This window comes from Physeter macrocephalus, unplaced genomic scaffold (assembly GCF_002837175.3).
Source record: "Physeter macrocephalus isolate SW-GA unplaced genomic scaffold, ASM283717v5 random_388, whole genome shotgun sequence".
Lineage (NCBI taxonomy): Eukaryota > Metazoa > Chordata > Mammalia > Artiodactyla > Physeteridae > Physeter > Physeter macrocephalus.
Genome location: NW_021145674.1, coordinates 13,616 through 36,651, shown reverse-complemented (window position 1 = coordinate 36,651; position 23,036 = coordinate 13,616). Strand labels below are relative to the sequence as shown.

Sequence of the window (23,036 nt, the reverse complement as noted above, 5' to 3'; positions counted from 1 at the left end):
GTTCCACGCTCCCACTCTTGAAGCTCCTTAAAGGCAGGGAATGTGACTTTTGATTCAGAGGCCCCAGTAACCAGGACAGACGTTAGCACAGAGCAGGTGCTCCTTACATGTTGAAAGAACCCTCATTTCACAGCCAAGAAAACCCAGCCAACAGGGGAGATACGGAGCCCACAAGCCTCTCCAAGCCACTTGGCTTCTTGAAGGACGAAACAAGGTCAGCCCCACTTTTATTAATGACCAGGCCAGAGCAGACTGAAAAGGCTGGTTTGGAGCTGGGCCTCAGGTCCCCAACTTACACAGCTAGGATCTCTTGCCCACTCCCCAGATCTCAAACCCCAGCCAGAGTCACAGCCAAAGCCTACTAGCTCTTCTGGGCCCACCTTTCTCTGGACCGCTTCAGCAGGGCCCAAGGCTGCCTAACTTCTGTCTGCAAAGAGCAAGCACCTCTCCCCGCCCTCCTGGGGCTGTCCTCACCAACCAAGAGGGCTTATAAACTCTGCCCTTCAAACTGGGAGAGGGTTCATATCCCAGCCCTCATTTACCGAGTCGCGGGGATTAGTGGGAAACCGGCCTTTCCTTTCTGCCCTCGCTCTGCTCCCAGGGTCCACCCAAGAGAAGTTACTAATTGACAGCGCAGGAGTGCACAGTGCTTACCCTGTTGTTTGTGTTGAGGTGGGGTGAGGGTCCACCATTTACCGGTGAGGACTCAAGGAGTGCTCATCAATCACCCACCGTCCGTATACGGGGGGTGGGGGGGCTGGGGCCTCCCCTCTGGGGGTGCGTGGCAGGGGGATCACAGGCTGCCTTTTGTCAGTCGCGCCGAGCGCAGCCTGGAAGGGCTGTTACTACATAGGGGAAGCCTCGACCTCCCCATCGACTCTTCCACGACCCTCCTCCCTCCTCCCCGACCAGGGCAAGGACCCCACCAGTGGTCCTGGGAGGGCGGGGAAGAGGCCGGCCGGTCCCGGGCTGAGGCGGCGGCGGCGGCGGCGGCGTTGGCGAGGAGGGGGCGCGGAGGAGCAGCTCCACCTCCTCTGTCTCCCAATCGCGTTACAGGCGGAGCCGCCAGAGTTTCCCTTCGCGCGGAGAAGTATGGTCCCAACTCTCAGGACCGAAGCCGACCACCACTCACACGGGCTGCCCGGGCCCGGCGGCATCGAAGCTCCAGGCCCTTCCAACCCGAGGATGCGCCGCCTCGCCCCAGTCCCACCGCCCCGGCCCCGGGCCCCGCACTCACCACCCGGCCGGGCCCCGCAGGACTAGCACGCCGAGGCGGGCGCCGGCCGTTCCGGGCTCGAGATCTGCGCGCGCGGCGTACGGCGGCGGCGGCGGCGGCGACGGCCTCCCCCCTCCCCGACCCCCCCCGGAGGTGGGTCTGGCGGAGCCGCAGCTGTTACCCGGAGACCGAGGGGCGGAAAACTGCGGCCGCTGCCCGCCCCTCCCGCCGCGGCGCTGCCACCGCTGGGAACAAAGGAGACAAAGCCGCGTCGGCCGGGCCCGGCTCCGCTCCTTCCCCCCCTCGCCCGCCGGGCCGCCCTCCCCCCGCCCGCCGCCCAGGCCAGGCCGGAAGCAGCCGGGAGAGCCAGGCGCGCGGCCCCGAGCCGCCCGGGACCCCGCATTCCAGCCTGCCCGGCTCTGCACTTGCCGAGGGCGGGGGACTACACCCCTCCTTCGCGGGGTCGGGGGTGGGGGCGGCGGGGTCGGGCTTCACCACGGCGGTAGCCAGGGCAACGCGGACGGCGGCGGGAGGAGGGTGAGGAGCCGGAGCCCCAAGGACCGGCTGCCCCACCCCGCCCAGTCCCGCCGGGCCTCACCTGCGCGCCGCGCTGGAACCGGAATTGGGAGCCCTCCGGGATGGGAGGTGCCGGACTGGGGGTCGCGCTCTGCGCCCCAGGTGTGGTGATACTGCGCCCCGGCCTCTGCCTGTCTACCTGCCTGCCAGCGCCGGGTGGGACCCACGCCCCTCACCTGCCCCGCCGGTTCGCTAACCACCATCCCCGCTGTGCGGCGCCGCGAGCTCCCTCTTACCTGTCCAATACCTGGCTCCTGTGGTCGTCCTCCTCCAACTTGAGCTCCTAGGCGCCTTGTTTCTCCCCACCGCACCAGGTCCGCCCACCGGCCCTACTCCCAGGACTCCCTAACAGCCGGCCTCTCCTTCCGGCCCCCACCTCTGGCTGTGCGGGAAGAGCGCAGGCTGTGGGGTTGGGCCTGGGCTTGCGCCATCACTAAGCCAAGTAACCTGACCCCTGCCCCCCAAACACACACGCCTATTTGCTGACCGCCAAGTGGAGGTGATACCACACCTAGCCCGGCTGTTAAAGGAGGGCACACCGCTGCAAAAGTGCACAAGCAAGGGCACATTTCCTTCCAGACCTGTACCTGGGCCCGCCCCAAGCTGAGAAGCCTTGGGCAAGTCTGGACTCCCTCACCTGTAAATACTTGGGCCTTCCAAGGGAGGAACACTTGGGTTCTCTCCTGAGGCCCAGGTGTGCCCTCTGCTGGGCCCTTCACACCTTGCCCTGCCCACTGCAAAAACTCAGGAGCCAGGACCTAGCCCATCCTATTAGGACTTCTGGAGAGCTTTGGCTCATGGCCATTGGGACAGCCTCTTGGGAGGCAAAATTTGTCACACAGAGATCACTCTGGAAGCCCCCAGAGCCTCCACAGGCTTGGGGGAGCCTCAATCAGAGGTTCAGGTCATCCACACTGGCTGCTGTCAGAAGAGCTAAATCACAGGCACCCTCTTCCCACCTGCCACCCATCAAGAGTCTGTCCTCATTCTCATATACCCGACTCTGCCTTCCAAATTCTCCCTCCCCAACTCCTCGGCTCGCTCCCTTCCCTCTACCCTCTCTTCCAACACCTGGGTCCAGGACTCAGCACCTTGTCCGCACCAGGATGGCACCCCTCCCCTGGTTCCCTCATCCCTGGCCTCTGGACATCAGAGTGGCTCTCTGGGTCCTCCACTTCATTCTCTAACTTTATGCTCCACAACTCCCCAACACCCATCACCACCTCAGCCAAGCTGGTGTGCCTCAAGGCCCTCACCCACCTTGCGTCTCCTGGCTGTGCAGCTTGTGGGGGGCCCCCTCCATGTGCCTGGAATCCTCCCCTCCCCAGACCCATTCACTCAAGTGCACAGCCTTTAGGACCTACCTCACCCCAGAGGGGGACCTAGGACTTCCAAACCCCACAACACCCCTCACCTATACACAGACAGGTCACCTCCTACCCATCAGGAGGGTGAACATCCCAAGTGCAGAGGTCATTTCATCCCACGCCCTCCTGGGGAATCCGTTAGAAAAAAAATAATGCTGTGGACAGAGTGACCAAATGATTAAGGGACCAGGGGCTCAGAGGTTCACATCACCCATGGGGCCACTTGGGCCATGCCCACTGCCCAGGCCTGAGAGCACAGGCTCCCAAGAGGGAGGGCATCTCATGGAAGCACTTCTGGCTCCACAGGTCTCTGCTGTGAGTCAGCTCTGCCCAGCCCACAGAAGCCCCTATCTGCAGACCCCGCACACAAGCTCAGTGCGCCCTGAAAGGAGGGTGGGTTCTCCAGACCCACAGTACTAGCCGAGTGCCTCCCCACTGCTCCTGTTTAGTCAAGGACACACAAGGCCACCCATGGCCATTTATCCCAGGAGGTCAAAGGCTGCTGTTCTTCACTGAAAAGAAAGAGGTAAAGGGTTCTCAGGGCAGTCTGCCTCCATGCTCGCCCAACTGCACCTCCCACCTCTGGGAGGTCCCTCCCCATCACTGCCTCACCATTCACACTGCTGGTGGGCTGAGCTCTGCCCAAGGCTGTAGAGGTCATCCCTAGGCTGTGTGTGGGACGACACCAGCCCGAGTAGTGCTGCCCAAAGCATTCTCTGCACCAGGGAACCAGACTGGCCACCAATCCCTGTAATTATGTCCCCAGCAATATTTACCAACCATTCCCCCAATCTCTCTTCCCTGCTCTCCTCTGATCATTCCTCCAGTGTTAGAAACAGGAAGTTCTCCCCAACATGGCAGAGAAAGTGATCCAGAAGAGGGTCAGTAACCATGGTCACCAATGGGTGGGAAGCAGGCTAGGTTTTACTCACTGGAAATCATGGGCCACGTGACACAGGAGGGCTGGGCAAGTGGAGGACAGGCCAGGGAATCCAAAATGAAAATCCAGGCCTCAAGTGGTAAGTACATCCAAAATGGTCCTGAACTGGGGGCAAGACCAAGAGATGAGAGAGGAACTAAAAGGGGGCGATTACCCTACTTCCAGGCCCAACCCTCGAGTCCCAAATCTCAATTTTAAATGGACAAAACTCAGTCTAACAAATTACTTTAAATAAGACAAACTTAAAGACATTTTAATTGGACATTAGCACAAATTTTCGATAGTTAATGTAAATGAGTGTTGCCTAAAAAGCAAAGTATGTCTACTGGTGAGCCACACAGACTCAGGCTGAGGTTGAGTGCACCCCTGAAGGCTCACTTCATTGCTTCATTCTCTAACTAAATCCACATCCATACCTCCTCCCTCTGGAGGTGGGTCCAGGAGCTAGCTGGCCCTGAACAGCATATACAGCACAGGCAGGATGGCCACAAATGTCACGCAGGTGACCAGTGTGCCATAGATGGTGTTCCTGTTGACCTGGGCTTCTAGCCTCTGCTCCATGTCCGACAGCCCCAAGATCATGCTCCCCTGTTCCAGCAAGGACCCAGACAGGGCCCCATCTGCCGGCTCCACCAGGCCTGGGTGCGCTGCAGCCTTTGCAAGCTGAAGCACCCCAGCCACTTGGCTCAAAGTCTCTTCCAGGCCATCAAGCTGCTCTCGTAAACCCTCTAGACATGAATGGACCTGCCTGGAATGGCTGAGCTGCTCTCTCAAGGCAGCTGAAAGGACATCTGTGTCTCTGTCTTGGGTGGGGGAAGTACCTGCCTGGGACAAAGAGCTCTGCCCAGGCCCAGCTTGCACCAGGCCCCTCAGGTCCGCCATGATGTCATGGAGGTCCCTCTGCTGGAGGGAGTAGCTGGACGCCTGTTCTCGGATGGCTTCCTGGAGGCTCACAGGCCCCTTCTGAGCCTCAAGAAGCAAGACCTTCAGCTCCTGTAGCCGCACACGGTTCACGTAGGTGGAGCCAGCCACACCAATCAAGGCCCCCAGGACTGACCCAATAAGGGACCAGTTCTTGGTCCTCTCAGCCCGAGTGCGCTCCTTCTCATGACTTTCCCGCACAGCTGCAGAGAAGAGGGAGAACTTCTCTCGCTCGGAGTCTTCGGCACGCAGATAGGTCATACGAAGCCTCTTCTCCTCCTGCAGAAGCAAAGCTGTCATATAGCAGCAACCTGGCCCAGCAGCCGCCAGCAGATGTCCCACTACCATGTCCCTGGGGCTCAGCTTCACGCCTGGCACAGATTACATGTTCCATAAACACGCTGAATGAGTAAAGGTAGCATAAGCCTGGTCAGGAGGGAGGAGCAAAGGAACTGGGGGTGGTTAAGGTGAGTGGCACTATCCTCCCCAAGCAGTCTTGGGTCTGGCCAGACATGCAGTGGTGTCTACAGAATGTGTCTAACAGAAGGGAAGTGTCCGGCGCTCTCTGGGCCAGACCCCTGCATGGTGCTCCCTCCTCAGTAATCTGGGGTCCAGATTATACTGTCCTGGACCACTGATCCCAGTATTCCAGGAGGAAGTGCGTGGAGAAGCTCTGGAAGCCTGGGGCCCAGTCCCTCCACAGGGGCTTCTGGTTTACCTCCTCACCAGGTGTCTGACCCCCTAACTGGTCAGGGCTCCCACCTCGCCCCTCCATGACCTGCCAGGCTAGGATCCCTCTCCAGATGAGGAAGGTGCCTACCTGCAACATCCTGTGCTCCAGAGTAGCCAGTTCCAGGTACTGGTTATCGTCTCTGGAGATGCGGTCCAAGCGGTCCCTCACCTCCTTCAGCTTGGCCTGCTGACCTTCCAAGTCCTCCCGAGCCTCCCGGACAAGCCCTCGAGCCACCATGAACACTTTCTCTGCCTGCAGAGAGAACAACAGAGGCCATTTGCCCCTTCTCTCCATGCCCACACAGCCTCGGCTCCATTCCCAACCAGACTGGGCTGAGAAGAGGTCAGTGGGCTGTCAGTACAAAGGGTGGAAAGAGAGTTCCTCAGACACATAATCCTGGCTCACCCAGTGGTCCTCAAAGTGTAGCCCCGGGCCCTGCCCATCAGAATCACCGGATTTCTCCGTTCAAGTGGAAATAACATGCCCCTGAGAAACCTGAAAATAGCTAAAGATGCAAACAATCTGTGTCCACCAAACCCAGCTGACTCTAGTCTGACAAACCACAGCAAGGCCCTTATGTTCTTAATCGGCTTCACGTGTGTCACCTTAGCTACCCCTCCCAACAACGCCGAACACCATGACAGGCATTGCCCTGGCCTCCATTCAATAGACGGAGAAACCCCGGCTCAGCCAAAGTGATGGCCTCCAAGGGGAGAGACAGCACTGTGCCTCAAAACCTCCGGCTAAACCCCAGATTCTTCCCACCCCACTACACTGGTCTGCGCCTAGGTGGGACTGGGAACAGAGATGGCGGAACGCATTTCCACTGCCACAAAGGACTTGGCAACAAGAGGCAGCTCTTCCCACCTCACAGTCTGATGTTTCCCAGTGCCTCTACTTTCACAAGGGATGCTTTAAGCACACATGGGGCTGTGAGGACACTGTAATGCAGCAACCCTCCAGGTAACTCTCACCACCAACCCCCAAGCAGTCAATGAAGGAAGTGTTTGCTGTCCTCACAGAAAGGATGTTAATGGCCCGGGACTCACTGGTACATAGCATACACAACAACTTGTTTTCACGGGGGAGAGGAGGGCCCTTCACCCCGGTAGTATCAAACCCAGGCTGTCATGTGAGAAACGAGTCAGATCCCTCTCCTAGTGGTATGTGTTCAAGAAAAGGCAAATCTGGACGTGGCCTCCCAGCATCTGTGGCTGGTAATTTACTTGTCAGGAGCCTCCAGGCCACATTGCCCAGGTCAGAGGGCGGGGCCAACCACCCCAGCTCCCCTCCTCACCTCAGTCACGTTTCCCTGGGCCTCTCGAACCTCACTGAGTCCAACAAACTCTTCATATCTGTCCCACCAAGTCTTGGCCATGGAGGACGCTCGCTGCTGAATGCTGTGTCCCAGGGCTCCTCCCAGCGCTGTGAGGCGGTGGTACAGCCTGAGGGCCACCTCCTCAGGTCTTTTCTCTCTGGGCTGGCTGGGGCCTGGGCTGCAGAGAGTCCTGGTCATAAAGAGGTCCCTTCCAAGGAGGCCTCTCCGCACCAGTACGGGAGAAACACCCATGACGTGCCGCATGGCCAACACAGGGCTGCACCCTGTCATCGGGAGATCTGTGGGGGGATGCCAGAGAGGTCAGCTCACAGCCGAGAAAGGCTGGGCTTAAGTCAGATCTCAAATCCTAGGGACAGTTCTGAACTGAACAGTTTCCATTAGAAAGTCCAAACTGCGCACCACTCTGTTGGGCCCAGAGATGGCAGCCACCAGGGTCAGGCCTCACCAGGTGCCCCCGGACACAGTGGAGCACGTCAGGGAAGAGCATAATTAGGAGCTCAGGCCTTCTATCTCTCTCCGTGATGCCACATGAACCAGATCCTCCCATTCCACCCACCTTCCCACAACCCCAGGTCTCTGTTGTGATCTGCATGAGAATCCTGGTGTCCAGTTTTCGGATAATCTCAAAGAAAGTTCTTAAACCTGCGTTGTGTCCATGCTAACAGAGCCCCACAAAGATTCACAAAGACTCCTAGGGAAACTGTGGAACTGACTGAGGGGATATGGGGGAAAGATTTCTATAAATGACTATCAAAACCAGCTTCCCAGACTCCCTGAGGGCTGCCTCAACCCTGGGGAAGCAGTTTCGCTTCTGTTCTGGGACACAGGTCGTTCATGTCCCAAGGCAGAAAACTCTCTCCTCGGCTCTCCTCTGAAAAGACAATTCTGGGGGAAAACAAAGCAAAACAAAACTACCCAGATTTCTTCACAGAGGACAGCTTTTTTAGGTTCACACCAACTTTCCTTCTGTCCTTTAAGCCCAGACATTCCGGTGACCAACTCCCAGTCTCACATTTCTCACTTTCCATAAGCTTTCTTCCTTCTTTCCAAGCTCAAAACTGCCCAACAGGTTAAGTTTCTTTCATCTTTCCCTTTTCAACCTTGCTTTGATGTTGGGCCCCAACAATCCTACTTCTCTGTTACCTGAACTGCACACGGAGTCTCCCATTATCCAGTCGGGCCTTGCCCGAGGCCAGGAGCAGCAGTGAATTCTGAGGGCCCCGAAGAGAGGGCCAGGTGACCCATGCTCCCGGGGCAAACCTGGGCCAGAGCACCCAGGTCTGGCCAAACCACCCCTGCCCCCAAGTACTGAATCTGGCTGTCAGAGTGACACCTGGTAGCCAAAAGACCAGGCCAGAGAGAGAGGTAAGCAAAGGGAGCGGGGAACAGGAAGACAGACTAGAAGAGCTCCAGTTACAAAGAAAGGACCTCCCTGATGTAAGGCGATGAGCATCCCAGCCTGCGCCCCACGGTGCCATGCTTGGAGAAGCTCAGACCCTCTTGAAAACAAAGTTGCTTGGGTACGGGCATGCCTCCTGGCAAAAGCCTGAGCTAAGCGCCACAGAAGGGGCCATCTCTGTGACAGTGGTTCCAGGCTGGTGCTGCACCCAAACCCCTGTGCCCCTTGCCTAAGGCCCAAGGGAGCACACGCCACCCATGGCCCAGCAGTCGGGCCAGCCTCCTAGGCCTCAAGGCCAGTGACCACTGCACACAAGCTGTGGCCTCACAACAATCCTGCAGGTGTACCCCTCATCAAAGCAGAGCACCCACCCTCCTCAGCAACGCTCAGCAGAAAGGTGTCCCCCTTGTCCATGACTACTTCTTCAGCCCTCTTCTCTCTTGATCCCACTCGACCACCAAGGTTGCTCTCCTGAAGCCCTGCAAAACTTCCACCTTGTCAGATCCAGCAGGTGCTACTCAGATTTCTTCTCCAATACCTCTGCAGCTTTCAACACCCTCTCATTTTGAAATCACCACCTGCCTCAGGTTCCTCCGACCTTCTCAGCCTCCTTTCCTGGCTCCTCCTCTATCAGCAGCCCAATCTTGGACCCCAGGAAGGTCACTCATCCCTGGCAGAGAAGACAGCTACAGCCTCCTACGCAGTCATGGCTTCCTCCCCTGCCCCTCACAGCCGTTCTTCACGTGGCAAACGGAGGCTCTGTTACCTCCTAAGTCAGATCACATCCCTCGGTGCAAAACCCCCTGACAGCTCCCGTCACCTGGCATGCACACCAGTCCTGCCGTTGGCCAACAAGCCCCGGTCCTCTCGGCCCTTATCCCCTTCCTTCTCTCCATCCCTGTACGTACTCCACTCCAGCATCCTCACCATGCTAAGCACAATCCTGCCACAGGGTCTGTGCCCTGCCATGTCCTCTGCCTGGACCGCTCTTCCTCCACAAGTCCAGTCACCTCACTCTTACGTCTTTGTTCATATATCACCTCTTGATAAGGCCTTTCCTGACCACTCCCTCCTTGGCCACCTCACCTGCTTTCTTTTTCTCCATCAGACACACATATTGCCTTCTTCATGTATTGCCTCGCCCCTCACTAGAACATAAGCTTGGAGACAGCAGGGACTTGGCTTCATGAGGGGACACACCAATGAATCCCAAGTTGTTCCCCCACTCTAGTCCCTCCTCTCAGCCTCCCACCCCAGCCTGTCTCCTGGCTCCTCCCCACTTAGATGTCTCACAGGCCCATCAACCAGCAAAGGGAAGATGTTCCTGGCACAGAGACAAAGTGGAACAGTGCTTGAAGTTGTCTAAAATCTGAAGGGTGACCTGTGCAGCAGAGAGGAGAGTGGGTGGAGAGGCTGGACAGGTGGACAGAGGCCAAAATGAGCAGGCCCTGGGCCAAGTTCAGGACGCTGCCCCTCCACATCCATTCTCCTACTCCATCCAGATGACTATCTCCTACCAACTTCCCTTTTCTCAAACCTCCATCACCAGTACCTCATCCTCACTTGTATAGCTGATGGTCTGCTTCATTTTTCACCAAGAAAATATTTTAAAATTGGAAGAGAACTTCCATAAACTCCTACCACACCTTCCCACCTGCCAGTGTCTGTCTCATCCCCACCTTCTCTTGTTCCTCAGGATGAATAATTCCTGTTCTAGGAAAGGCCAAGCTGTGCCCCAGGTCCCATATTCTCTCCCCTCCTCAGACACTGGTCCCATATCCTCTCCCCTCCTCAGACACTAATTGATTTGACACTCCCTCCAGCAACTGCCCCACTTCTCTGCTCCTCTTTACTCCTTGACAAGTGCCTGCACTAGCTGTCTCCAGTTCCTCTTCTCTCATTCTCATTCAGCCCCCCTCTGATCTGGACTTCACACCCACCAGGCCACTTGAACTGCTCCTGTCCAGGTCATGTCCACGTGGCTAAACCCAATGATCAGTTCCATCCTCATCTTGCATGCCTTGTCAGCAGCCTGTGCCTCGTGATAGCTCCCTCCTTCTTGAACCACCTTCTCCTCTTGGCTTCCAGTCCCCACTCCCTTCCACAACCTCTCCACACAGTGCCCCAGGGCTCTGTCCTCAGGCTCCTCTCTTATCCAGTCCTGTGGCTTGAAAAATCATCTACAAAAAAGTTCTAAACTTGATTGTAGGGATAGCTGCACAACACTGTAAATATACTAAAACCACTGAATGGTAGACATTAAGTGGATGAATTGTGTGGTATGTAAATCATATCTCAATTAAGCTATTACTAAAAAACAGACAGAATTCTCTGGCAGTCCAGTGGTTAAGACTTGGTGCTTTCACTGCCAGGGCAGGGTTCAATCCCTGGTAAGGGAACTAAGATCCTGCAAGCCATGGGGCCAAAAATAAATAAATAAATAAAAACCAAACAAACTACAATCGGACCTCTCCAGCCCACACCTCTCCTCTGAATTCCAGGCTCATTTATCGAACTGCTCACTCCATGTCTCTGCTTGGAAGGCTGATGGGGATCTTATCTTCCTCTCCCAAACTTGCCTTTCCCACAGCCTTCTCCATCTTGGTTGATGGAAACCAATCAGGCCCAAACTCTCATATCATCCCTGACTCTGCTTTCCCTCCCTCCTCACATACAAACCATTAACAAATGCCACCTCCACCTCTGAAACTAAATCCAGAATCCCTCTTCCTCTTGCCCCTGCCACTGCTATCACCTGGTCCCAACGACAGACATCTTTTGTCTGGATTATCCTAAGAGCCTCTGACAGGTCTCCCTGCTTCTACTCTAGGCCCTACTGTCAATAGAGCAGGCAGTGGTGCTTTCAAAACACGGTCAGACCATTTCTCTCTCTGCTCAAAGCCTGCAACGGTTCCCCATTTCTCTCAAGGTAAAAGCCAAAATCCTTTCCATGACCTACAGGGCGTCCACCTCCTGGCTCTCATTCCTCTCTCCCTCCTGGCTCTCATTCTTCTCTCCTCTCACCAGTCACATGGACCTTTTTCCCCAGGTTTTTTTGAGATAAAATTGACACACAACATTGTAAAAGTTTAAGGTGTACAATGTGATGATCTGACAAATGTATATACTGCTAAATGTTTACCATAACAAGGTTAGCTAACATATCTCTCACTTCATATAATTCCCATATAATTCCCAGCTTCTTTATGTTGCTGGAACATGCTAGGCTATTCCCACCTCAGGGGCTTCACACCACCTGTTCGCTATCTGTACTGCTTGCTCCCTTCTTTTTCAAGTCCTGCTCAAATGTCATAGCTGTCCCCTCCCACCCCAGGACGCCTTAACCACTTTCTCTGCTTTATTTTTTCCCAGGCACATATCACATGACCAGTGGTATGCACTTCACTTATTTACTTATAGTCTCACCCACCAGAACGGCAGCTCTGCCAGGGCACGCGCTGTTTTGTTCACTGCTGCATCCTCGGTGCCTAAAGTACACACATATAGCACACACTCAACAAAAATGTACTGGATGAATTAACAGAATTTGCAAAATATCGCACCCGGGCTATATTATAAAACCCCAACTCTTTCCGGTGGCCTCCAAAGCTCTAGAACCAGGTGGTCTAGCCCCCGCCCATTTCTGCTGCCTCCCTCGCATCTCCCACCAGCCACACTGTAAGGAATGCGCCGAGCTTCAAGGCCTTTGCACAAGCCCTTCCCTCTACTTGCAGTCCTTTCCCCGTGCACGGTCCCAGGCTTAGCGCTTGCGGTTAAAAACCGCTCGCGGCTTCTGGATCCTCCCCGGGCAGGACACCCCACCTCCCCAGTACCTGGTGGGCTTTGCGCCGGAGCCGCAACCCCAAAGGTGCCCCAGTCACTCAGTTGATCTCTGACCCTTTAGTGCCCGCCTCCGGACCACTTCCGGCAGCGGGAGCACAACTTCCGAACCAGGAGCCAATCTGCGGTCCCGCATGGAGGTATAGGCTCAGGGGGTGGGACGGGGAGCTCCGCATCCGGTGGCAGGGTCTGGGGAAGGGGCGGTAGGCGCCATGTCGGGCCGCGAAGGTAAGTGTGCGGGGACGACGGGGTGGGGCGGGGCGGAGAGGGACGGGACCCGGCGGGGACCAGGCTGAGCGTGCTCGTGTCGCACGCAGGTGGCAAGAAGAAGCCCCTGAAGCAGCCCAAGAAGCAAGCCAAGGAGATGGACGAGGTGAGGGCTGGCGCAGAGGCGTGGGCGGGCGCGGAGGGTCTGAGAAATCCGCCGGGAGTGAACCCGCTCTCCCTCTCCGTAGGAAGATAAGGCATTCAAGCAGAAACAGAAGGAGGAGCAAAAGAAACTCGAGGAGCTAAAAGCGAAGGCCGCGGGGAAAGGCCCCCTGGGTAAGTGAGGGCGGGGTAGAGCTCAAGCCGGACAAAGGCCTGAGCATCAGTCTGGATACGGGCCCGAGCATGTCCGTGTCCTGCCTCGTTGGTGAGTTGCGAGGTCTCTGTTGCTGGTGCCCGCTGCAGTGGACGGACCTAGCCAGGCTTGGTTTCGCAGCAGCGGGAGAGGGGGCGGGAGCCAGACCCAGTATGGGCTTCTCTTGCTTAGGGAAGTGGCAGAGATGGAAATACAGAAATTTATATATCTCAGACACAAGTTCGTACCGTTGAGTTTCCAGATATCCTCTACAGTTTCTTGCTCCAAATTCGTATTTCACTGCTTCTTTGTTGCTTGCAACATTTCTTAATTTACTAATCGTATTGTTAAAATTCTAACAAAATACTTTTGCATCCTCTTTTCACTGCTGGATGCGCCTTGTCTAATGGATAAAGTCCAAGCCTGTTGGCATACTATTGTGCTATATGTTTTTTAACTTAATTCTCTATCATTCTGCCTCTTTTTTGCCTTTGTGTAAGAGGAATTGATTACATATCAAAAGATTTTTTTAAACCCATCAGTCATTGTACTTTGTGCTTCTTAAATCCTGTTTACATTCATCAAAATAGGATTATTTTCTCAAGTTATCTATACCCTATTGGATCACTGAGCCACCCTAGGGACAATGAAGGCTGGGATGGTGGGAGTGTCATTCAGGGTTTCCCAAGACCTCTATTCTAGTGGGTTTGAGTCATTTTTGTGTACCCACACAGCGCTGAGATTCTAGATCTTGAGATTCCTTTTTGGAATTATGTGAGGTATCTTGCACCTTTCCTTAATCTGTGATTATGTTTGGGGAGAAGGCCAACCCTTAGTGAAATCCTGTACTACTTTTTTCTTATTGAGCATCATCTACTTTTTTTTGAAGGTTTATTTTGTCACAGCCCTTGAGGACTTTCATTTCTATATTAGGCATACTTAATTCTATAATTGTTAAATTCCCTACCGTGTGCCAAATACAGTCATTTGTAAATTGGGTAAAATAAAGGTAGTGAGTAAATCCCCAGGATCATAATATAGAAGAAGGTGATGTGGTGTGACATGACACTTAAGAGTATGGACTTGGAAGTCAGGCTACCCAGCTTGGAATCCTGGCTTTGTCTCATACCAGTTTATAACTTTGAACAACACCTAACGCTGAGACTTTGTTATCTGTAAAATGGGTTGATATGGGATGAGGATTAAGTGAGCCAGTCTGAAATACACAACACACTTGAGATCCAGACCAGTGCACAGCCGCTAGTCGTGCCCTGCCTTATTCTCATTCTACTTTTGCCCAGAATAGATAATACTGGGGAAGCCCTCTGCATGCTTGTGTCCAAAAAAATGCCCAGTACAAAGAGCTGGGCCTTATTAGGATCCTTATCAGGCCCCTGGTGCTTCAACCATAGAACTGTCTTTTTCCTTGGATGAGACTTTTTTTGTTTTCCTTTTGCAGCCACAGGTGGAATTAAGAAATCTGGCAAAAAGTAAGCTGTTCCTTGTGCCTGAGGCAATGATGATCTTTAGTTCCATTCCTGTTTAAACATCTGGATTAAACATTTGGATTCCATGCCATAACATCTGTTGCCACCTATAGCTAGAATGAAGTGTTGTCTTGGAACCTATTGTACATTTAAATAAACTTTTGTAAAAAAAAAAAAAAAAAAAAATCATACAGTGGCTCATCTTGTCTTTAGTTCTTCTCAGCCATTTCTACCTTAGCTGTGAGATCTGCATAAACCCAGCCCAGAATCCTGCCAAAGTGTGTTCTTAAGTCCTTGTTCTGTCCTGAATTCTGTACCACCTGGAATTAAACCAACTCATTTGAAATAGCTGTTGTTTTCTGTGTGGTTGTATACCCAACAATATATTACATGAGATTAGTGGAAGAATTTGTACTTTGGGAAGAAAATCTTTCTGTTATGACATCCACGTTACTATTTGTTTTAATGGGGTTGTTCATCTGTTCATGTAAGGAGTCTTGCCTGTGCGAGCCGGGCATGCACCAGTGAACAATTCCTCTCGCCAAGGAACTTCTCTGTTGTTGCAGGGGAGCAGGACAAATACATATGATACGTGTTATGAAGGGAAAAAAGACTGGAGAAAGGAGAGATTCCTAAAAGTCTGTAAGAACTAAGCTTACTCTGAAGCCCCCAGGTCTGCATTTCCACTAGGGCTTCAGAAAGGTCCTTGCTAGGTTCCCATCTCTTATACTCTACATTCAACCCATCAGCAAAATTAAATCTGAACCCTTCACATTTACTCTTATACCACCGGACCTTCATTCTGACCCTAAAATCCCTCACCTAAATTATTGTAGTCACATCCAAATTTGTCTTCCTGCCCCTACTCTTGCTTCCGTACAGTCTAATCCTTATTCAGGACCCACAGTGATCTCCAGACCATAAAGTTACATTTTGTCTCTCCCTGGCTGAGAATTCTTCAGTGGCTTCTTAGTGCAAAAAAAACACAAGTCCCTACAATGACCAGTGAGGCACTAAGGGATCTGGATGCCACTCCCTACCCTCAGGTATCCAGCATTCATCCTCCTGATCAATCAGTGAGCCACAGTGGCCTACATTCCAGTCAAGCTCCTGCCTCACTGTTATCACCAACTGGAAACTCCCTTCTTTTAGAGTACTGAAATGTCACAGTAGTGAGCTCTTTCCTGACTGTAGTGGCAGTCCCAGTGTCTCTTAACCCTCTTTCCTTTTTCTCTCCTGACATTTGTTGATTATCTACCACTTTTGACTCCAGGAACATTTGTTGATTACCACTTTTGACTCCAGGAAGAGTAAATTCCTGGAGGTCAGAGACCATAATGTGTGCTAAATGCATATGTATTGAAACAATTTAGAGGCACAAGTCTAGATTTCTTGTCTAGGCCCTTGATACAACTATGGGAATAATGCTAATAACACTTAGCTTTCTCTGAGAATGTGTTTTCAAAAAGGGCTCTAGAACTAGTCTGAGATTTTGCTGAGTCAAAACTGGAAAAGGTTTTGATAGATTGAAGCCTGTATTATCATTCTAATGTACTTGATTTTAGTAGAAAAAGAAAAACGGCCCACTTTGCTTCTCTCCCGGAAAGTTGCACAGCCAGCAGCATCTTCTTTGGACTTCAGGGATTCCCTGTTGGACCTTGCCAGCTCGCACCCATCCCTGTGCTACTGAGAATAACCCTTCAGAGAGCCAGTGCCAGCACACCACCCCTGAGATTAAGCTACTCTTTTATTTGGTGGAACCTAATCAGCATTAACAAATGGAAGTATAATCCTGTCTCTTTACGGGACCAAAGTCTTGGAGCAATTAAGACAAGCATTCAACATTTGGGCAGCTGTCTGAGGGAACCTACCAATTACCTCAAAAAACTAAAGCCAGGGGCTAACCTGGTGGCGCCGTGGTTGAGAGTCCGCCTGCCGATGCAGGGGACGCGGGTTCGTGCCCCGGTCCGGGAAGATCCCACATGCCGCGGAGCATCTGGGCCCGTGAGCCATGGCCGCTGAGCCTGCGCGTCCAGAGCCTGTGCTCCGCAACGGGAGAGGCCACAACAGTGAGAGACCCGCGTACCGCAAAAAAAACAAAAAATCAAAAAAAAACTAAAGCCAGGTATTCAAGACCCTCTAGGCCCTGACAATCATCTATCTCCCTTTCATTTACTGCCTTCACATTCATAGGACACTCACAGGCCAAGTCTGGCACTGAGCATTCAAGGATGAAAAGTCTTGCCCCAGTTACTCTCCAACGCCCTGTTCCTGCTAACTGTCCTGCACATGACTGCTGCCCGGTAAAATCCTGTCAGCCACTCAAGTCCAGCTTGAATCCTTGCTCCTCTCTAAAGCCTTACCTTCTCTCTCTGCCATCGATAATTCCTACCTGGCACTGTGTGGCGTCCATTTCAGTGTTGTGTTCTTGTCTGAGTAGTCTTGGTGCCATCCTCCTTGGTAACTCTTTTTTTTAAATTATTTATTTATTTTTGGTTGCATTGGGTCTGTTGCTGCGCGCGGGCTTTCTCTAGTTGCGGCAAGCGGGGGCTACTCTTCGTTGCGGTGCGCAGACTTCTCATTGCGGTGGCTTCTCTTGTTGTGGAGCACAGGCTCTAGGTGCATGAGCTTCAGTAGTTGTGGCATGCGGGCTCAGGAGTTGTGGCTTGTGGGCTCTATAGAGGGCAGGCTGGGCTCTGTAGAGCGCAGGCTCGGTAGTTGCGGCACACGGGCTTAGCTGCTCTGCGGCATGTGGGATTTTCCCGGACCAGGGCTCGAACCCGTGTCCCCTGCATTGGCAGGCGGGTTCTTAACCACTATGCCACCAGGGAAGCCCTCCTTGGTAACTCTTGATAACTTCCACTCAACCTGTAGGACAGCCCAAGTGCTACTTCCAGGGGGCCTTCCTTAACTTCCTGAGTTTCATTCATTTCTAACCTATGACCGTCGCTTAGGACAAAAACACTCAAGAGCTCTCAGAGGAATGAATGAATATTAACAGCCTGAGCAGTTAGTCCCCACCCCATCCAACACAGGCACACCATTCTCAGGATCACCCCTTCTCAGACCTTTCTTTCTCCAGACCTACCTCAAAGGTACACATTCAAAACATTTACTGTTCTCAAAGATGTGTGCTCACAACAGCTCTATTCATAACTCCTCGCCCAGTCCCACTCTCCCAGACTCCTCCCCAAGAGAGCCTTGGGGTATATGAGAAGTGGGTCTGGCTGGAGAACAGCGAGCTCACAAAGACCAAACCCCTGAATGCTCCCTGACTCGATTCACATGTGCACGTGTGAAAATCAGGAAATCAGGACGAACTCCTCCAAGCCCAGCTGTGTACCCTAAGTGATGCCAGAGAGCGGGCGCAGAGCCACCTGCGCGGTGGGGCTGGTGAGTTAGCCCAAGTAACTCGGTTCTCTCCTCTTAGACCACCCGCCTACTGGGGTCCCAGCCGTCGATACGAAAGCGCCAGGCGGGGGTGCTGCCTAGAAGGGCTGGGAGCGACAGAGCTCGGGAAGCACCCAGTTGAGCACCGCGGCGCGGTCTGATTACGTCATTCCTCCGCGCCCACCAACTGGCAGGTGATTGGCCTGTTGGCTCGGGGGCGTGGCCCCAGCGGCTGAGGCGAGCGGAGGCGCGCGAGCGGTTGGTCCAGCCCTCCGGCCTCGAGGTTACAGGCCGGACTCGGTGCCTTCGGATAACCGGCTGGCGGCAGGCATGGCTGGAATCCCCGCGCTAGGCAGCAGGAGGCGGAGCCGGCCCCCGGCACCCAGTCCTGGCCCGCCGCCCAGCACCCAGCACCCTCCGAGCAAGCGGGCCCGGGGCTTCCTTGCGGCCGCCCCACCAGACCCAGAAGACCCATTCGGCGCGCACGGGGATTTCACCGCCGACGACCTGGAGGAGCTCGACACCCTTGCGTCACAGGCCCTGAGCCAGTGCCCGAACGCGGCTCCGGACGTGTGCAGTGAGTGCGCCTTTTCCCCGAGGGTGGTGCAGACCTCGCTAGACCCACTAGATGTGTGTGGCTTAAGAACCCCACGACCGCTGTTCCGGTGTCTTGCACTCACACTGCCACTTCACCTTTTAAAAATATAGGAACAGTTTGATTTAAGCAGCGGCGTGTCCCAGAAGGTCCTTTGATTTGGGGGAGAGATGTATCAGGAGTGTCAAACAGCCGATTTGGAATACCGAAAGCTAGGTTAACATTTTACTTTAGTTTCTATACTTTGGACCACTAAGGTTCTTAATTCTTAGCAGAGATCCTTGCAACACACTACCACCACCATCAGAATCATCACTACCTACACATGGGGACCCCTCCTTATGACAGGTTTGGGAAGCTTTAGATCTAATGAAGACCACCTTTTCCACTTGGGCCGCATGAGCATAAGAGGGGCCTGGCAGAGGCAAGAGATAAAAGAGACTCATTCTTTTATACAACCAATAAATCGTACTAGGTGCCCAAACTTTAGGAGCTGCAGACACTTAGCAATAAACAAAAGACAAAAGCCCCCTCCGTCATGGAGCTTACACTCATTCTAGTGAAGTCTTGTGGGGCTCCCAGGAAGAGAAATCTCTGCTTGGATGTCTTACATGCATCTTATATTCCACACAATCATTTCCTGGAAACCCAGCCATCCACTAGCATCTCCAGCATGGTGCCTGGCAAAGCATTCAGAAAACACTCAGAACATTTGATGACCAAATGTTCTGCATGGCAATGACTAGCACCACACTCCATCATGTAGCACAAGGCAGGCAGCAGCTCCCTTTCCTTGACCATACATCTGATTCCTTTCCAAATCCTGTAACTTAACCTTCTTCATCCATCTCTGGACTCCATCCTCTCTGCATCATCTCTGCCATCCCTGATCTGTATTACCATCACCCCTCCCCGGACAATAGTCTGCTAAATTGTTCCCACATTTCCAGTTATGACTCAAGTCAGACTTTACACCACAGCCAGAGTGATCTTTTCAAAACTAGAATCTCTGTGTCACACACAGATACATGTGAACATCCCTACTGAAAGCCTTTAATGACTTCACACTACTTCTAGTATAAAGATCAAAATCCTTAACATGGCCAGCAAGGCCCAGCATGGCCTGTCCCTTTCCCTCTCCTTCTGTGGGTTCTAGCCACACTAACCTTCCTTCATTCCTTGAATTCTCCCTGCTTCCTTACAATACAGAAACTGCACATTGCTGTTTCTTACACACTGAGCGTTCTTTCCATCCATTCCTCATCGCCACTCATCTGGTTAGTTTCTGCTGTTCTTCAGCTCTCCATTCCATCATCACTTACCTGGGGAAGGCTTCTGTTCATCCCGTTGGATCAAATCCCCTATTATAGGCTTTCCTATATTTGCTCTTCTCTGCAGCTCTTATAACGTTGAAATTTTACATTTATTCTCATGTTTTTGAGTGCCATGTAAGCTCCATGAGTGTAAGGACTGTATCCATTTTGCTCACCATTGTACCTTTCTTTAGAGGCTAAAGCCTGGCATGGGCTCAGTAAATATCGTTGAATAGTAGATCACGGAGTTCTGACCAGTGAGATTCCTACAGCACCTTTCAGCCTTTAGATGAGACTCTTAAAACTGGGTGCAGAATGGGGAGAGGGTGGCAGGTTCTGTTATTTCCTGAGGATTGATTCATGTTCTTATGTTGGAAAATACCTATAGTGCTTACTAGATCTTTCTCTAATTTGCTTTCAAAAGTGATTGCTTTCAGCATTGTCTGGCTAAAGTGGGAAAATGTTGGGTCCTAAAAAGTATACGGGAACTGTTTTTTACAGATGTTCATAAGGTCCCCAGATTAGATGGGATGTCAAAAAATCCTGCAAGGAAAAACAGAGAAAGTGTTCCAGTTAAAGATAATTTTGAATTAGAGTTACTTCAGGCACAGTACAAAGAGCTTAAAGAAAAGGTAAGTGATTTAACTTGTGGCTTTTGTAGTTAATTCATTCACTTATGCATGTGTTATAAAGCATTATACAATAAAATATATAAAAGTTTTAAAACAAGAGTCCAGATTCATCCCCATGAATTGGGGGAAAGAAAGCCATAAAATTTTGGTTGAAACTAAATCCCAAGATTCCTAACAACCAAACACTGTAAACCATATACAAAAGGAGATACAAACTTTCTGTTATAGCACTGAGATAAATTTATAGCCTATGTCGTATATAAGAAACATCATATTGGTTGCTATTTTCATTAGCAGTTTTGCAAAAAAGCAAACATTCTTCATATGACTATCTATAGGTCCCTAGAAAAAACAAGAACATAATGTAGAATTTTAGTTCTGTGAAGTGTGTGACCCAGATTGTTTAATACCTCTTAGAGCCTATAGAATCTGCATGCAGAAGTGACAAGTGTGTCCTTAAGCTATCTTGCTGAATATCCACTGTCCCAGGAATGGGCCTAGCAGATCATGGTGATGTCTGGTTGGTACAGATATATTTTGAGCATTCATTGGTCTGTTGGACATGTTTTAAATGTGTTTCTTCATCTCCCCAGCTACATGTTGAAACAAGTACATATATAATTTTCCCCTACAAACTTTTCACAACATCAATTTGGGATTTACAGATGAAGGCAATGGAAGAAGAAGTGCTCATTAAAAATGGAGAAATTAAAATTTTACGGGACTCACTGCATCAGACAGAATCCATTCTAGAGGAACAGAGAAGATCCCATTTCCTTCTTGAGCAAGAGAAAACTCAAGCACTCAGTGACAAAGAAAAAGAATTCTCCAAAAAGGTGACCCAGAGCATTTGTTTTGCTTGTATGGACATCAGCTTTGCCTGCTCAATGAGTTCCTTTAGAAGCAATGACTAAAGTTGCTTATAGATCTTCCAGGAAGATTTCAACAGTTGTTTGTCTTAAATACTTTCGCTACCAACTAATTGCATGTACTTTTCTCCAGGCTCTGAGGTTTGGAAAAGGACTTAGATGAAACTCTGCTTTGTTGTGGTAGTCTAAGTTACTAGCTCACACTTTGCAGAAACAGCTAAAATTAGTGGGGTTTTGTGTTTTTTGGGTTTGTTTTTTTTTTTTTTCCTTTGGCAGATCAGAAACTCAGTTGACCTAGCTTAGGCCAAAAGAAAATGTATTGGCTTCCATAACTAGGTCTGGGAAAACAGGTGTGCTGGGGCCTCAAAAGACTCAAGATTTGCCATGACTCATCTTTATTCTCTGTACTATTGATAGGCTCCATCCTTATGGTAGAGGATGTGTTCTCCAGGGGCTCCTGGGCTCATATTTCATAGCTCCAGAGCAGACTGAAGACTTAGGGTTCCTTATATCCAAGTTTTAAAATTCTGGGGAAGGCTCTAATTGGTCTAACCTGAGTCAGGTGCCTGCCTCTGAACTAGTCACTGTAACCAAAGAGATAATAGCTCCCATTCAAATCACATATTCAAAGGTAGGAAAATGATATTTCTTAAGGGAGGGAGATACTGTTCTGGGGAGAAAAACAGTGGGTGTCCAGTATATACCCCTTTCCTTCACTTCCCAAGGCTTCAAACTCAAGGACATGGGCCTTATTCTGCCATTACTTCATTCAGCAAACTTGGCAGTCTTTAAAGAAGCACTGACCTGTGCCCAAGACTAACAGCAGTAGTTGCCTTTCCATATACCTGATGAAGAGCAAGGGGTTTGCAATCAGACAAACCAGAGTTTGAATCTAGGCTTTATCACATTCAAGCAGTGACCTCAGGGTGATGACTTATGCTCTATGACTCATTTCCCTTATCTGTTCCAGAAAATAACCAGAAAGGCTGTCGTGAGACTTAAATGGTCCTGCCCTTGTGTCTGGTGCTGTGCCTGGGGAATGGTAGCAGTTACCACTGGCCAGAACAGCAGGTCTTCCCACACTGTACAAGGTTTTGGTAAAACTCTTCTAAATACTAAGCCCAGACCTTCAGGAAGACTTGGATTGTGCACCACTATATTCACTAAAAGATCTACATGTTACCGTGAGAAATGGTACCCTGTCAAGCTCTGTGCTGGGCATTTTACATTCACCATTCTTACTTAATCCCCCCAACCAGGAAGACAGGTATTTTATGTTACAGATAAGCTGGAGTTCAGAGAGGCTGAGTAAATGGTGTTTGAACCCTCACAAACTACCCAGCTATAGTTCAGGTCAAAATATCTTTCTAGAATACCATGTCATCTTTCAGGAAGAAGGTTAAAGCTTGATATTTTAGGACATTTATGTCACAGCAGACTTTTATACTACCTCTCATTGCTTGTTTTTCCTTTACTATCTTGAGATTTTGAAGCCCAGAGCTGTTTCTGTATATGTGATGAGGCCTCTATACGTATGCTTCTTTTGCCTTCCAGCTCCAGTCATTGCAGTCTGAACTCCAGTTTAAAGATGCAGAGATGAATGAATTAAGGACAAAGCTTCAAAGCAGTGAACGAGCTAATAAACTAGCTGCTCCCTCCATTTCCCATGTCAGGTAATGATGGTGCTAGAGGGAGAATACAGTTTTGTTTGTTTTTGTTTTTTTTTTGTTTTGTTTTGTTTTTTGTTTTTTTTGTGTGGTATGCGGGCCTCCCTCTGTTGTGGCCTCTCCCGTTGTGGAGCACAGGCTCAGCGGCCATGGCTCACGGGCCCAGCCGCTCCGCGGCATGTGGGATCTT

General features: G+C 51.4%; 2 protein-coding genes and 2 long non-coding RNA genes across 9 annotated transcripts in view; 1 reads left to right on the top strand and 3 right to left on the bottom strand.

The window, feature by feature from the left end:
* Positions 1 to 4,325: 4,325 nt before the first annotated feature.
* CCDC51 (coiled-coil domain containing 51) lies at positions 4,326 to 12,558 on the bottom strand. Of its 5 annotated transcripts, none has more exons than XM_007115379.4 (5): positions 12,325 to 12,558; positions 11,922 to 11,979; positions 7,051 to 7,370; positions 5,841 to 6,005; positions 4,326 to 5,299 (listed from the first exon to the last, which is right to left on the bottom strand). In XM_007115379.4, the coding sequence occupies exons 3-5, from the start codon at positions 7,360 to 7,362 to the stop codon at positions 4,544 to 4,546; spliced, it is 1,233 nt and encodes a 410-aa protein (XP_007115441.1). In that variant the 5' UTR covers positions 7,363 to 7,370; positions 11,922 to 11,979; positions 12,325 to 12,558; the 3' UTR covers positions 4,326 to 4,543. The 5 variants fall into 5 exon arrangements, with proteins under 5 accessions (XP_007115441.1, XP_028341224.1, XP_007115440.1 ...); XM_028485423.2 differs by having other exon boundaries at positions 7,051 to 7,249; XM_007115378.4 differs by having other exon boundaries at positions 11,922 to 12,558.
* A 1,990-nt stretch (positions 12,559 to 14,548) lies between these two features.
* LOC114485044 (uncharacterized) lies at positions 14,549 to 19,847 on the bottom strand. The gene is made up of 2 exons (XR_003678494.2): positions 19,688 to 19,847; positions 14,549 to 14,934 (listed from the first exon to the last, which is right to left on the bottom strand). It is a non-coding gene; the product is annotated as an uncharacterized lncRNA (long non-coding RNA).
* ATRIP (ATR interacting protein) overlaps positions 16,491 to 23,036 on the top strand; it is an 18,505-nt gene continuing 11,959 nt past the window's right edge. Inside the window, exons 1-4 of one of the 2 annotated variants that reach the window (XM_028485422.2) lie at positions 16,491 to 18,347; positions 20,180 to 20,310; positions 20,976 to 21,146; positions 22,734 to 22,852. In XM_028485422.2, the coding sequence (XP_028341223.1) occupies positions 18,101 to 18,347; positions 20,180 to 20,310; positions 20,976 to 21,146; positions 22,734 to 22,852 (668 nt within the window). In that variant the 5' untranslated portion in view covers positions 16,491 to 18,100. The remainder of the gene's footprint in view (positions 18,348 to 20,179; positions 20,311 to 20,975; positions 21,147 to 22,733; positions 22,853 to 23,036) is intronic. The other variant, XM_007115374.4, reaches the window with a different exon arrangement.
* Positions 19,864 to 23,036, bottom strand: part of LOC129391875 (uncharacterized) — a 13,193-nt gene continuing 10,020 nt past the window's right edge. The window contains exon 3 of the long non-coding RNA XR_008616682.1: positions 19,864 to 20,221. This is a non-coding gene — a long non-coding RNA (uncharacterized lncRNA). The remainder of the gene's footprint in view (positions 20,222 to 23,036) is intronic.

Bases quoted from the DNA above. Each gene is read 5' to 3' on its own strand.
- CCDC51 (XM_007115378.4), bottom strand. From the start codon at position 7,362: ATGACAGGGTGCAGCCCTGTGTTGGCCATGCGGCACGTCATGGGTGTT. The intron at 6,006-7,050 runs GTGAGGAGGGGA...TTCTCTCTGCAG, and splicing joins CCCAGGGAAACGTGACTGAG to GCAGAGAAAGTGTTCATGGT. The intron at 5,300-5,840 runs GTAGGCACCTTC...TTGCTTCTGCAG, and splicing joins TGGAGCACAGGATGTTGCAG to GAGGAGAAGAGGCTTCGTAT.